The 16060-nt window shown below is 36.8% G+C and overlaps 1 protein-coding gene across 1 annotated transcript in view; it reads right to left on the bottom strand.

Moving 5' to 3' along the window:
- The window catches only part of ZNF292 (zinc finger protein 292), a 24211-nt gene extending 9158 nt beyond the window's left edge, over nucleotides 1-15053 (bottom strand). The window contains exons 1-4 of the mRNA XM_050893666.1: nucleotides 14918-15053; nucleotides 5499-5701; nucleotides 2480-2616; nucleotides 1082-1223 (exon numbers count right to left, since the gene is read on the bottom strand). Coding sequence (XP_050749623.1) covers nucleotides 1082-1223; nucleotides 2480-2616; nucleotides 5499-5701; nucleotides 14918-15035 — 600 coding nt within the window. The 5' untranslated portion in view covers nucleotides 15036-15053. The remainder of the gene's footprint in view (nucleotides 1-1081; nucleotides 1224-2479; nucleotides 2617-5498; nucleotides 5702-14917) is intronic.
- Nucleotides 15054-16060: the final 1007 nt, after the last annotated feature.

Here is a 16060-nt window from a genome sequence, read left to right on the forward strand (position 1 = left end):
GTGGTCTTTTCTCATTCATACCCTCAGGCAACGTAAATTACATTTATGTCCACTTTACAGTCCCTTTATGCTGCCAAGGATGCACAGTGAGGCTATGGTACACATGAGAATCAAGTCCAGCGAATTTATGAATGCACAAGTCTACTACCCACATGGTCTCCAATTTCTGCCATCAATGAAATGATCCACAGCTCACTAGAGAAAAATCAGTATGGCATGGAGCAGACAGAGCTCTTAATATCACAAGACTCTCTGAAAGTTATTTTCCTCCCCCTCTCTAACTCCAATTTAGTTCAGATCTTTAGAAAAAATAATCTTTAAGATTAGAAGCCCATGATTAGCCATACTAGAACTCTGCAAAAGGAAAAAAGGAAGTTTTATTCTTAGAATATACTGAATTACAGAAATCTCACAACTAAAAGCTTTCGAAGAGCTCAATTTAGCTATAAACATTAAATAGTGCAAGTACTAATGAGAGAAAACTAGGAAAATTAGATGACAAGGTTAGCTGAGATAGATGAACGGAGTTTTTAATACAACATTGGATCTAAGTCCACAAAAGGCAATTATTTCATTTATCAAAACAAACTGCATTCTTAAGTGGCAATTCAAAAGGGTTTTTTTTGTGGTTTTTTTTTCTTTAAAACTTTCTGTAATTTTCTTATATATTAATATACAGCCTACATTTCCTCTCCATTTTCTATAATATTTATATACAGAAAATAATGAAGAGGAATGTTAGGACCTGCTAACAGAAAATACCTCATTTAGAGGACATGGACAACAGTAGAGGCTATAACCTCACCTTTAGTTTTTCCTTCATCTCAGTTGTGGCATCCAGCTCTTCTGTTTATCCCCCAATTTTTTGTCCAAAAGAACAAAGAAGTTTTAATGATTCGAAAGGAATCAGCTTATAGTTTACCTGCAGAAGGAAGTTGCTACAGCCTTTCCTAAAACCAATTAGGATTGCCTCAAAGCTGATGCTACATAAAGAGACAGGATGTCTAAGCAGCTTTCATAAATTTTCCTGATTACAGTTTCATTAAAAGTGCCAAAAATATTCTTTCAGGAGTATCCTTACCTCTGAATTAATTACTTTAATCAGGAAGAAAATGTGATAAACAGTCTTAGTTAACACAGAAAGTTGACGACATCTCTCTAGATACACTTGAATAGAAGGCTCTACCCTTTGCTGCAGTTTACTCCAGAAAAGAGTCAGTTCCCTAGAACAAGAGAACAATATTTCAGGGCCAGCAATACAACCACTAATCTGATCACAAGAAACGCAAGATTGAGAACAGTTTCTATTTTGTCCTTGGGAAAGGAAAAAAAATCTGAATTTATTCACACCTTATCTTACAGAGAAAAGCTTTTATTAATATATCCACACTATTAGTATCTAATTTTCGAAATTATTACAATGACTCAATTCCAGAAGGACAGGTCAGAATAAAACCAGTATTACCACAATTTGTGCTACATAATTTACAGACTCATGATGTGGCCTTGAAAAAAGGCTTACAAAGTAGTATACTCTCCACTCCACAGACTGGAATTTTACACTTCTGAATTCTTAGTAATTACTAACAGCTATAGGAGGATGGCTTTTCTCTGTGGTAGACAAATTTTTCTTGAGCTGCTCTGCTTTAAGAGCTGAATCTAACTGTGATGTAGTGAGAAATTAGCCCCCAAAGCCAAACAGTATTACTGTATCTACATTAACTCACTAGTTCATTCCTCCTTAGGTGCAAATAGCCAAGAGTATTTAGTACCTTGTGGAATGGTGTAACCCCCAGAACCTTAGCAGAATCTATTAAAGCAAAATCCTGCATTAGCAGATGTTCTCCTGCTGCTGCACGTAACAAGGAGGTGCACAAACAAAGCAAATTCTTCAGGAATTGTAGAGGTTTGGAAGTACAACCAAACTGTTAGCAGTTGCAAATTCAGATCCTAACGGCTCAAATATCTACCAACAAAGACCAGTTATTTGTTCCCACATTAATGAAAGCAAGCTCTAAACAATAAGTATCTTCATCTAGCTTATTATTTTGGTTTTAGTAGTAAAGAACTCCTCCTTTTCTAGAAGTTTGTTAGAGAAAGAAATACCGTGTTATGAAATAAGGACAGATGGGAACAGTACTTATGCATTAAATGTTGACATAATGCTGACTAGCTGCTGCAGATATTAAATTCCTTATTTCTACAGCATAAGATTATTGTCAAGAAAAATTACTAACCAGCTACTGGTATCTGTAAATGCCTCATCATACATACAGCCTTCAAACACCTATAATGGAAGCTAATCTTGTCAAATACTTTTTTTTTTTTTCTTTTTTAGCTTTCCAAGAGCCTTATCTCCTTCCTGTTTAGCTCATAGATTTTATCAGCTAAAGAAAGTTAACTTATGGCTTATGTATCAGCTCTATCCTCCCCAAACTAATTTTTCTTCCACTAGACAGAAAACAATATTCAAACTCACCAGGCACAGTACATCTCTCCTTGCTGCAGCTGGCGAGATAAAAATGCTGCACATAAAATTAGAGCACTTTTTTCATCTCCATCAGATTCTAGGTTACAGATCATTTCTAGAGCATCTTTGCAATCTACTTCTGCAATCTAGAACAGAAGAGAGAAAACAAGACCAAGACTAAGAAAGTCGTTTCATTTTCAGACATACAGTCATCTGATCCTTTGCAAAAAGACAGTAATTTAGAACTTAGTGAATATTTAACTCTATCAGGCAGAGATAAGCTTGAAAGAAAATCAGTGCATTTTTAGATAGTGTCAAAACTGATTATGCCACCAAAAAAACTGTTTTATTAAAGTGAATGTAAACTTGTTTCTCAGACATAAGACTTATTTGTATCTACTGTCCCAGTCACCTAAAAATTTTAATGTACATTAACTATTCATACATATTACATACCTATGATAATTGTAATAAGCAGATTTATAACTTTAAATTGCAGCCTAACACAAAACAATTATTACCTGAAATTCTAACCCAGTTTACTAGTCACTGATGTTACTACTGCTTTAATACAATAGCTGGGCGATTAATGAATCCGAAGTTTAACATGAATGTTCCAGTACTTTTAAAAAATCAAAGATAAAAAGAAAAGGGAAGCTGTACAATAAGAAGCAGGTCAACTGAACGCTTTTCTAGAAGAACATTATAGTCTCTGCAACGTAACTTATTTGTTCAAGCAACGATGGAAGCACTTAGTTTTGTAGCAACAAAGGAAAAACCACAGTCACCGGGTAGTACTAGACAGTTGTGTCAGTACTGAATCAGCGCACTTGTAACAACTACTGTCTAATTTGATTCCCAGCAGACTGGTTTGATTATATCAATTAGCACATCTGACAGGACATGCTGGTATTTATTCTTTGACACTGGCAGTTGAAGAAAAACTTGACCATTGCAACAGCACTGTTGGAAGTCTCTCTTGAGAAATCACAAGACTACCCAAAGCAAGAAACAGAAGCACCCACCCAGACACCCAGCTAGTTTGGCACTTTGGATAAGGTGGCAGCACAGCTTCGTTGGGCACCATGGTATTCAGTTACTGGTCCAGCAATCAAACTACAATTTTGAAGAGTACACCAAGTCATTTTTTCCTCTAAATTGACACTTTGTAAATATACTAATAAACCTTCAGTGAACATCATTTGAGGTTTAATAACCTCAAAGTCATCTTCTAAAGAAAACTGCATTTCTCAAGACCTCAGAGAGGATGGATTAACATAACTAATACCAATTTAGACTGAAGGTCTGCTTTGCTCAGTGCCCCATCTCAGACAGGGACCATCAGTTAGTTAAAAGCTTAGGGAAGAATACAGGAAACTGAACTTACAATACAGACAATTTTTTTCTGAAACGTTTTTCCAGTCTCTCAGAGTTCCTAAGGGACCCAGCTTCCAGAAAAGGTCTGTATAGGTCCAGCCATCAAGTCTGTCAGTCTAGCATTTCACATACTGCAGATTTGAATTCTTCACATTACTGAAGCAACTATTAGACTAATCCAAGCTGAAAATGAGCTCAAATGCTACTTTTCTGCCTATTCTGAATGGATATAAAAATTTCCATACCACTAAAGAGTGAGCTGTACTTCTTTACAGTTTACCTTTTTTTTCCTATTTTCTTACTGTTCTCACACTACGAAACGACTATCCTCCTCAGTTCAGAAGTCCACCTTGACATATTAATGGCATATCTGCCTTCTCTTGGTAACACATGAGCTTTCCAGAACGGTTAGTAATACTGCAAACTGTGCTGCAGCTGCAAAGCTAAGCAATCCAAGCAATCCAAGGTTTGGAAATATCTGAATTAGGTTCTCTGTGATAACCCAGTTTGAATTTATCTGTATGTTACAGCATCCTAAGAAGCAAGGCTACCCCATTCCTTTTGTCCATAGGATTCACGGTTCATTCACTGACCAAGCCCATTCTGCTTTGGGAGCGCGGTGGGGCTGAGTAATGAATGAAGCATGTTTGCAGGGTCACAAATTCCAAGTTCCATTGAGAGTCTTCAGCAAACAAACACGAGATTGCACAGCCCTGTCACAGCTCCTCCTGAGCCTGTTCTGGCAGGGCGTACAGCAGCCAGAGCTGGGAAGGTAAGACCAATCTGATCCTACTGAGCATCGGAAGAACGTGCCCAGTGAGAAGCTGTCATCTTCGAATTTAGTCTACATCCAGGGTAGGAAACACTTCCAACTCTAATCACTGCATAGTTTTCACCCCTTTAAGATCAATTTCAACATGCTTAATACTTATTATTAACATAAAAAGATGACAGAGACAAAAAGACAGCAGAGAGATGCAGACAGTCAAGAAAACTGACAACTGTAGTTTTCAGCAGTTAGTTTTCCTTTAAAAAGGAAAAAAAGCTCAGATAAAACTTTGGGGTGGGGTGAGAAATGAAGATGTCACCTGAAAGAATGCAGAAGAGCAAAGCTGTCATCTCTTCTTCGACTTTTGCATTTGAATAAGAAAGATTTTATATTTCAAACCAGACCAAATATCTGATTTCACCTTCAATTTCACCCAGGCATTTGGGTCAAAAAAGGTTACATTTATTCTCTGAACTGAAAGTAGCAACTAAAGGGCCCCATTCTATGTACTAGGTACTACACAAAAAGCTATAGTTAAAATAGAGTGGGAAAACCATTATCTTTACCTTACTAACAAGATCTGAGGCAGAGTTTTAAAATACTTCAAGCAAAATCAAACATAAAGTTGTGGCAGAGCCAGAAAATGCCTACTAGCGACCTAGTATTACACTTCCACAAGTGTTTTAGTCAAGTCATTACTAGTCAGTTTAAAAGTGACTTAAATGAAAAGAAAAAGCAAAGTACCAAAAATATTTTAGATCATATTTTAAAAGAAAAACCTCTTCTACAGGAAAAACAGCCTATGATTAGGCTAATTTTATTAGTATTTTATTATTCACTAAAGAAATAAGTCTTAAAAAAAGTTCTTCATTTTTTACTTACTTCTTCCATTAGCTTTTCATTTGGTGATCCTGAACAAAGACACACCAGGTAGGTTTGCTTGAAATTGCCTTTTGCACCAATTTCTGGATGGTCAGAGCACAGTTTTGCCAGGGCAGTAGCTTGCGTTAATTGCTTTGTTTTCATTAGGTGCTTAATACGCATATCCAGCAGGACGGGGCCTTCAAACACTAAAAATTCATTCACTTCAAAGAAAAACAAGCCAAAATATTACATACACATTTCACAGCAGGTTACAGAGTTAACAGATGGCATTTACTCATTCATGGTTAACGCCTAAAATTTATACAAATCAAAAAAAGTACAAAAGGTATGAAGCAAAGACGAGAAAAAGCATCTTTGAGAACGGTACTTGTTTATTATAAGGATTCCCTGCTACAGGCCTTTCATCTACTTGCAGGTTTTAATTCATTCTAATTTCTTGGCAAAATAGCTGCACACAAAACAGATTTAGAAAGCATATAAATATTAAAATATTAGATACCATTTCTTTACAGTTCTACAGAAAGACAAATAACACAAAGCCACTACTCTCACATCCTTCTTTATACATTTGTGCTCCGCCTTTGCTAACAGTTGCCTTTTAAAGACCTTGCTATGAAAGGATAAATGTGACAAGTCTAGAAGTATCTGAAGTCCTTTCTATTGGTGTTAAATATTTCATATTAAGCACCCATAGAATGCAGTCAAACTCCTTTAAAAGTTTTTTAGCAAATAAGTTTCCTACAAGAAGAGGCTTATCTTGTATACAACTGACTGCGTATAGTTTAAAACAGGAATGGCTGTATTTTATTCAACTGTATTTTGTAGATATGCTGCTACCAGAGTTAAAACTCTACTGTCTATTCTAACAACCCAACTCTAGGTGCTTCAGTGGAAAGCATAAGAATCCTACAAAAAAGGGAAGCACAGGTTAATGTTCCTACTCTTAACATATACATCTCAGGTCTCATGCAGATCTTCAAGATCAAAATTGCTTCAGCTTTGAAGCATGAAGTTTAGTACTACCTCCAAAATATTTAAAGTCACAGTTATTAAAACTAGATAGACACAGAGACAATCGATTTTGTTTAATCCTTTTGACATCAACCTCTCCTTGTGACAACTGTTTCCACAAGCTAGTTACACACTGCATGAAAAATCTTTTTCGTTTTCAATTATCTTAATTTCATGACACATTCTCTCATCTTTTAAAAACAACAGAATTTTCTACTGTTTTTTGTTTCCATTCTTGAGTGAAAAACAGCAGATTCACGATATTCCTTCAGTGTTAGTGTAAAATCTTGATCTTTTCTAAATGAGATTTTTTTTTCCTAGTCTTTGAGTATTTTCATCACCCCTTCCTGAAACCTTCTGGGCATTCGCAGTGCTCACTTTCTGACGCATTTTGGTAGAAGCATTCATTATATTCCTCTTAATTTACTCGCCTTGAATTTCACTTGAATCATGTTGCTCATTCACCTAATTTATATTTTCTTGACTTTCAAAGTCCTCTTTGGTCTTGATGAAATAATTAAGTAGTTTCAGCATCTGCAAAATTAATTACCTCTCTAGTATTTGGGGTATTAGTATACCAAACATGGTATACCAAACATGAGGTTTACCGAAAGAAAAAAAGATCATCTCATTTTATTCTTTGCTTCCTCCCATCCTAGTCAGTTTTTGATTCATGACTGTCTTTCATTTTATCTCATGATTTCTCCTTCTTCTAGCTACTTATACAGGATATTACTAAAAGCCCACCTTGCAATCTGAATTAGGTCAACCGTTTTCTTTTTTATCATTTTAGCACACAGAATTTTAGGGCAGAAAATACTGCTTTTTGCAGAAATCAGGCCTGTTAGACCCCATCATTATCTTTCACGCATTTTCAGATTTATGGTTGAATTGTCATTTCAACCAGCTTCTTAGTTATTTGTTCAGGATCTCTGTGCATTATTACAAATGATCAGCCATGGCTCACTGATGTGTAAGAATATTCAGGCAAATACAAGTTCGTTCTTCCTCTCTCCATGTCAATGAAGATATGACCAGATTTTTATTCATGTAGGAACAAAGGAAAACTAGAGCGCACTAACAGACAACTGGTAGATGGTAACCATTTTTGTGTTTATTAGAGGACATTTGCCTTTTAAGCAGCAGAATGAATGTTCCTTTAATGTCATTACCAATGCCTTATAAAAAACATTCATACTCTTGTCAACCCACAAATGACCCAGTGATTAATTACATTCAATAGTTTTAGCCTTGCTCTTCCTCCTACCAGGTGTCAGTAATCCTTTCACCCACAGCATTTACTCCCAGCTAGTCTGCCTGGAATAACATTGGAACATTTTACCTTATTTCTGTAACAAGATACAGGAAGACCTTAGACCTTAAGCTATATTGGTAACCCAAGACGTTTCACTCTGATTTATTATTGTAATTACTGCATTTAATATTTCAGAGACTCTGTTCTATCTGCTAGTCCTCAGTAATCCCCTTCCTTTAGTGTTTACTGCTTCAGCCAGCCTACCTTGCATAAGCATCAGAACATTTTCTGTTATCTTCTCAATAAGACATAGGAAGACCTCGGGGTTAAAGCTACATATTAGCTCTTAAGCCTTTATTCTAATCCAAGTGATTATAATCATTACAGTTAACATTTGAAAGCTCATTCAAAACACAAGTTTTAATTATATTTATTTTGTAACTGAACTATGTATGACATTTTAAGACAAAAAATGGTGCCGAGGTTGCAGGAGCAAGTCTGTGATGGGGAAGAGTCTTAAGGATAAGATTTTTTTTTTTAATATTTTATAAATATATTTTATAGTCCAATGACTATTTCAAAAGTTATTGTAGACAAATTGTTAGTTTACCATAACAAATATAACTTCATAAAAATGCTGTGAGACACAAGTGCTTTTTCAGCACAAGTCAGTTAACCTCTATGAGCACAAAACCTTATGAGCACTTTAATACATAGTATTTAATGAGAATGAGCTAGTTTATCAATAGCATGATTCTTAGAAAATTTATTAAATGTCGTTTTTGTGCAATGCTCCACCATTCATTAAAATCCACAAACTTATGTTTGTGCAAGGCATGTGCAGAATTCATATAAAATTTCAGAGCTAACATGAGAGAAAAAAGATGAGCAGATGACATCTGACAGATGGTACTATGATCTACTAACTGGCAAATAAACTTCGAGATACTGGAATCTAACCTTTCAGACACAGTTTCCCCGTTATTTCCTTAAATCCCATAGCTGCAGTCTCAGGTCATACTACCAAGTGATTCCATGCCAAGCCCACAAGAACTATTATGAACTTTTATTACAGGTAATTCTTCTACCATACATGAATTAAAAAAGAGAAAAGGTAATCCATAGATTAGTAGCACACAAGAGCATGAATAAGCCGCAAGCACAGTTCTGTAGTAATAAGTTCTCTACGGTGGACAGTCCACATGTATGTCACGTTTTGGCTGACTGGAGGACTTGTAGAGCACAAAGCAAAGAATTTTTGCCTTACTTAAAGCACTCATAATCCTACTACTCCACCCTTTGCCAATTCTTGGGTAGGTATAGATTAATCTATCACAGACCTTTGAGTCTTCTGAACCTTGCTCTGGCCAAGGAGGATGAAGGCAGGAGGTGAATGTACATGTGGACTATCCATCTCAAAGAACTTCAGTTACTAGTCAGTAACCTCTTTAGTCATCTTCAAGTGTTAGTCCACATGTGCGTTCACACTGTGGGTGACTCTGAACTGTACTCGATACTTTCATATTTACCTGGAGCTGGGTCTCAGAATCCTTCATGCAAACAACATCTCAGCACAATTCTGCTGAATGCAGCACCAATCCTGGATGCTTCTACGATGGCATACTGTCTGGTGAAAGGGTAAAAGAAGTTCCAGGTGGCTGCTTTGAATATACCCAGGATGCAAACACTTTTTTTTTTTTTTTTTTTTTTGAAGTGAGGATGCTGGTACCATTTGACTTGTGGCGGCAAATGCTTCGATCACTGAAAATAGTTCCATACTGGCTGTTTAAATTCTAACATGCCTGTTATCCACCTTGATAATCTCTGAATAGTGATGGTTGTATCCTTGAACCTCTTTTCAGTGGGACATACTTCAGAAGTCTGCCTACTACGTTTAAACTTACGAAAAATTCAAGAACTTAATTCTTGGCATCCAGGTTTAAATCTCTAAGGATAATCAGAATCAGATTTAAAAAAGCAGCAGCAGCCTGGCTTTTTGTAGGGTTATCTCAGATCCTTTTCCTCTAGACAGTTCCTCCACTCACCCTCAGTACCAGCTGAGGAGATACCAATGACAGCTTTGAAGGATTTCACCATCACTACAAGAAAACGACAACCTTGAGGATGGAAAAACAGGTTCATGCTGAAGAGCACAAGCCACACTGACAGAAATTGAAGATGGAAGTGCAGCAGTAGCATGTTTTAACACTGTATAGGCTATGACATAACCCAAAACACTTAGGCATACTTCAACTTTCAGTCTTTGGTACACTAAGCAATAAGGCCGAACAGATTAGCCACTCGACTTCAAGAAGCATAAATTCTGGTTGTCACGAATTCAGGTCAGCTTCAATTCAAGACTAAAATCGGTCCTGATCTCAAATTAAGCTATCTGGTAGTTCAGGAGGAAGCCAGTAAGACAAAAGACCCACTATCATGTGAAGAGTTAAGACTATCTTACTAAGGTTTCCTTCCCTAACCTATTAATGAAGCAGAGAAACATGGAAAATTCCTCTCTCCAAATACAAGTGCTTCTTGTTCATCATATGCAATCTCAAGAAAAAAAGCAGTCATGCAGCTGAAACCTGAAGTAGTAGCAGGTCCAGTCAACATGCAAATGCAATGTGACATCTGATAGCAATATGAAAACAGCTGACACGTACTGAAGCAGGTGAACCATTTACTTTCAGACTAGTCAGTGATCGCAGCTAATACTGCCATCTTGAATTTAATGATGCGGATAAGATATTTTATTTTCACATGTCTAGGATATCTTTCCCGATTTCTTTCTGCTTTGGTACCGAGACTAGTTGTTCCCACTATTTGAGGTCGATGGAAACTGGTTGAGCAGTGCTCCACAGCAAAGAATGTTACCAATGAGCTCATAAGGCATCTCTGAAATAATGAGAAGATTGGTACTTTGCTATCCTCATGACCCAATGGGATCATGTGACTTTGGGTGATCTCTCAAGTCTAGAATGTCCACGATGCTACATACACAAAACTCAAAATTTGACAGACATTCTTTAAAGTCACAGGAGACAGGTTTAGGTGGAAAAAGAAGAAAATTTACATGAACAAACAAGTAGTTTACAGCTCCTGAGCACACTTTTAAGACATAATACTGTGGAGGAACCAGAATTTGAATCAAGAAGTTGCAGGCCTAGTCACATAATTGTTACGGGTCCTGTTGGGTAAAGACATAGGCAAGGGACAGAAGCAAGAAACAACAAGATATGCAGAACTGGGGGAAGGATCTCTCTTTCTGGCACTGAAGTGCTCTGAGGGGTGGAAGATTGCCTGAGCATTCTTCAAATGAATGTAGATTGATCCATGACACAATACCAAACAGATTCAGGAAACTCAAAAGCAGTTTCTCTCAGGAAATCTCGCAGATGGCAGCCACGAGTAGTGCTATCAACTCCAGATGTCCATTTAGGGGGCCCACAAATGACATCCAAAGACCCTGCTGACAATTAAGTTTCTGCAAATAAATTCTCTTTGGAGTCATCAGTCAAGAATAAGAAAAAAAAATTATATTCCTCAGCCCATTAGGAATCCAAATTCCCATTTCCAGGCTAGTCCTCCATACAAAACAGACTAACATTGTGGGAAGAACCACAGCCCCAAATGATAATGCTGATGTTCCACTTGCAGGGGGAGAGAGATAAATTTTCTTCAGAAACAACTCACATGGGCTATCAGCATTACAATAGTTCCCAAAAGGAGATTCTCCTTTATTTGGTGACATCTATTGCACAGAATCTGGTAACTTAAGCCAGGTTTCCCAACATTCATGGTCAGAGATGGGCTAAAAATCCAGGGCAATGCCAACGTTTGTCACCCAAGCAGGTGACAAATCAAGTGGCCGGAGAATATTTCCGGTGTGAAAAGATTTTATATGTGCACACAAACATAAATCTGTATCTACTGTATGCATGTAGTTCCTGCAGTACAGTTCAAGACAGATTTTACTATTTTACACCATAGTACTGTATGCGCATCTTGTACTAATGCAGTAATACCCATCAGCAAAGAAATCAGTGACAGGCATACTGTTCTTGTCAGTGCTTCAAACAACTGGGTATCCATCCTCTACATTTTTGAGCTCCTTAGTGCATGAATCCTTACAGACATACATTCATCAGAAAACTGAGCTGTGCCCAAGGCAGTCAGGAGTAAGGCAATTACTTAATGACATGGCACTCGGAGAACAGTCTCCCTAACATCTTAGGAAGCGAGTACCTCCTGCTCATATTTAGGTGGAACCCATGCAACAGTCCATTCCCAAAACTAGGAGAACAAGAGAATAGTCCAGTTCAGACAGGCCTGCATTTGCTTGACTGTAATCAGAACAAAGCAGCTGTGCTGTGTGGTCAGAGAAAATGAGCTTGTCTCTCACACTATGTCCTGAGTTTCTACAATTTGAAAATATAGGAATTCAAAAGGATCTGTCTCTGAGATGAAACAGACACCTAGTTGCGCTTCCTACAGGAGACGTAAAGAGGCAAACTGACCTTCAGGAGTCAACAACAGAGGCCTCTGAGAAGAGATTATCACTGACCTAAAATTCAGCAGATATCCACTTATGTCACAGATTCTGAATAGGTTATAGTTATTCCGAATAGGTCATAATTGAGACTACCAAGACTGAAATAAAATAAAACAAACATGAAGAAACAACTGAAACAAATACAGGCAACAAAAGCTTAAGAGGATGACATTAGGAAAAACACCTCCAGCCTCAACTAGTTGTTTCATCTCCAACAGATAAATGTTTACACTAACCATTACTCAAAGACCGAGTTGATCAAATCTACCGAATGATAACATCCCAGTGTAACAAGCTGACTACTTAAATACTTGGGAACTTCTGAAATCACAAATGGTAAAGGCAACATTAAGAACAAAGCCAAAATCCTGTAAGCGAAGCTTACAAATATTCCAAAGACTGGAGTTAAGGTTGAAGACTGCTGAGAGACAGTTGTCCACTGAAAGAGGGTAAGTGGTAGCCAGTGGGAGTGCTGGATTACAGACAAGAAAGCCAGCTCTCTGGGCAATGGAGTTTTGTTATTACTAAAATATCCTTCAAATTACTAAAATATCCTTCATATTAGCAAGATGATGACACAAAACAATGCAGTATTACAGAGTATGACAATAGCTAGGGAACAGCTTGTCAACTGAGTAACAAAAATAGGGATATGTAGTATGACAATCTTGCCACAGTCAGTCAGTCAAGTCCAAGGCAGAAGCATCCTTGAGTAAACAACATTCAGGAGCAAAAGGAATCCTGAAATGTCCATAAAAAACTTCGCAGGAAAACACTGATAAAACGAATAGTCATCAAAACCAGCTTCATGAGGGAGTTCTTAAAAAACTTCAAATATAAGGCAAGTAAAATATTAATTAAACCTCTCTCTTAGAAGTACCTTACTGTTAAGATGACTAGAAGGTGGTTGATATGAAGGTAGTAAAAGAGTACTCTGGGGGACTCCGAGAACTGCATACCAATCCAGAATTGGTATTAGAAGCATAAAAAATTATTAAAAGAAGTGGCAAAATGCAAATCTTGTGGAAGAGTAAGCACGACTTTTGTAAAAAAATAATAAATCACATTACACATTTACTGGACTTATCTGAGGGAGTTGTGATAATATGAATAAAGGAGATCCAATTAATTTTCTAAAGGCATTAAAAGAAGTCCCTCAAAACCCCTAAAGACACCAACCTATCTTGGTAGTAAAAAGAAGATCCTTATATGGATAAATTATCAGTTAAAGGAAAAAAGAAAACAAACTCTCAGTGGGTTCCCCGAGGATCTGTACCAGGACCTCTGCTGTCCAGCATTTTTATAAATATTTGGAAAAGAAGGGTAGAGAACAAGGTGACAAAACATGCTGATAAAAGCAGGGTAGTAAAAACATGCCAACAGTAAAAGAGTGAAGAGAACAGCACTCCATAATGTGGCATAACAGACAAAATCAAAATGTTGATAAAAACCCCAAAGTGATTTTCACAGGGAAAAAATGCAATCCGAACTGTACATACAGAAAAATAGGCTGTGTGTTAGATGAAAATCCTAACACTGAAATAGGTACTACTCCTCAAGAAAGAAATCGGGACTAAACCAGACAGTTTTAAGAAAACATAGGTTCAATGCTCAGTCAAGAAGCAAGTCTAATGTTAGGAAATATTACGAAAGAAATGCAGAATGAAGCAGCAAATCAGTACATCTACATGTTGACTGCTGGATAAACCTTTCGTCCCCCATACGAGGAATGGGACAGTAAAGCTAGAAGATAGTATGGAATAGCCACTACACAAGAGAGAAGCTGGGATATGACAGCAGTCTAACGAATCATGTCTTATGATGCCTTCATTAAAAGACGTGAGAATAGTTTACTTTTTAATAGAGAATATCACAAAAATAAGCAAGCATCAGGCTAAAAGGAGGCAGACAGTAAGAGGAGCTACTTTACTTGATGTGATAACTGCGTAACTCTGCCACAGACGCTCAGGTGTGACAGTTTATACAGATTCTAAAACCAATTAGGCAAAGAATCAAAAAAACAGCTAAGACTTATTAACACAAGGATACCACTTCTGAATTGCAAATCATTAACAATGGAAATAATACATCAGGAAAATATCATTGTAAGCCTCTGCTGATCATATACTCTTCCCTATGCAACTGCTGTTAGCCATTCTCAGAACTCTGGTCTAAATGAATCTTCGGTAATGGCCCTTTGCATTTTGTAACTGAGTAAATGCCATTCTCATTAAAAAGAAAAAAAAATGTTTTTTTTATTTTTTTGTTTTATGTCAAATAATTTTTGTATACCAGTATTGAACTTACCCCATCGTAAAATAGCCTGTATGTAATCTCCTTTCACACGGCTTATAAAGAAAATGGCAAGACATCTCCAGGTATGATTACGTTTTATGCAAAATACCAACATTACATTCTTTGTATATTCCTAGGAACATACTGTCTTAATAATTCAGACAATGCTACAAGTATATGTATATAGCTTATAAATTATCACATAAACTATATTCAACAAAAGACTTCCATATATCATAATAATATTTCAATGTATTATAAAAATGAGGCATGTTTTATCCCAATCATTGTTTTAAATTTTACCTTTATCTGGATCCAACTGTTCCTGGGAAAGAATATCACACAACACTGGGTTCTTCCACACTCCCTTCTCTTGTGTAAGTGTAGTTAAAATGTGCAGTTCCCGGCTGCCATTTTCCATCAAGTTTTTATGAGCCACCTGAAGAACATATTTTACAGAACAAAGTATTGTTAAAAAAGATATTAAGAATATGTGTCTTTTATATTCCTTTATACCTTATGTCAAAAAAAACCCTTACCAGATAAAGAGTTAAATGTCTAACAAAACAATATTCAGCCTATATAGGTTTTACTTCTGCTTCTGTCGCCTAAGATTTAGGCTGAGAAACCAAAACGATTGAGTGCCCCAAACTCGCCTTGAGATCTATTAACAGGGCTACTTCTTACATTTCTGAAACTCAATTTTGAAATAGGCCTCCCTTTTAAAAATGGATGAGCAAATTCTCTGGTCCACATATTGGTCTGGCACCAGCTGTCTAAACTCTTATTCTTTTCAGACTCTTCAGCAGCTCAATTTTTATGCACTGGAGACACTGAAAAAAATATTTTTGTAAAGGCGAAAGATTTAAGCTGTAAGACCTCACTGCATGGTTCTATGCAAATATGATGAAGGCAGGCTGGAGTCTTAAAATCAATTAAAATAGTTTCTACTGCATTTAGATACTAGAATAAATTCTGGAAGCAGATGTATGCTTGGGGGCGAACTAAATACCTGCAAAAATCTGTGGCTTAAGTAGCAATGCACAACTAACACTGGTCCTTAAAAAAAAAAAGAAAGGGCTCATCTCTTTCTCTTCACTTTTATTTTACTTCTCCACCTGCTCTGAAGGCTGTGGAACCTCCCAGCACCAAACACACCTCTTCAGAATTGATTTACATCAGGCAGTTGCTAGTCAAAATTCACTCTAAAAATCAGCCTTGCATTTTCCTATGTTATTTAGGCTGAGAATCCCGAGGTAATTGTATCTGGTCTTTTTCACTATTATTCCTTCCTTCTCCCTAACCTCCACTTTTTTTTTTTTTTTTTTTTTAAAACTGTAGGCAGGACCTCCCACTACATATTTCTGATAAATACTGAGGAGCAGAACTTGTTTCAACACCCTCCTTTAAAGCAGAGCTCTGATCCTTAACGAGCTAGTGCCCTGT

This window comes from Gymnogyps californianus, chromosome 3 (assembly GCF_018139145.2).
Source record: "Gymnogyps californianus isolate 813 chromosome 3, ASM1813914v2, whole genome shotgun sequence".
Taxonomy (NCBI): domain Eukaryota; kingdom Metazoa; phylum Chordata; class Aves; order Accipitriformes; family Cathartidae; genus Gymnogyps; species Gymnogyps californianus.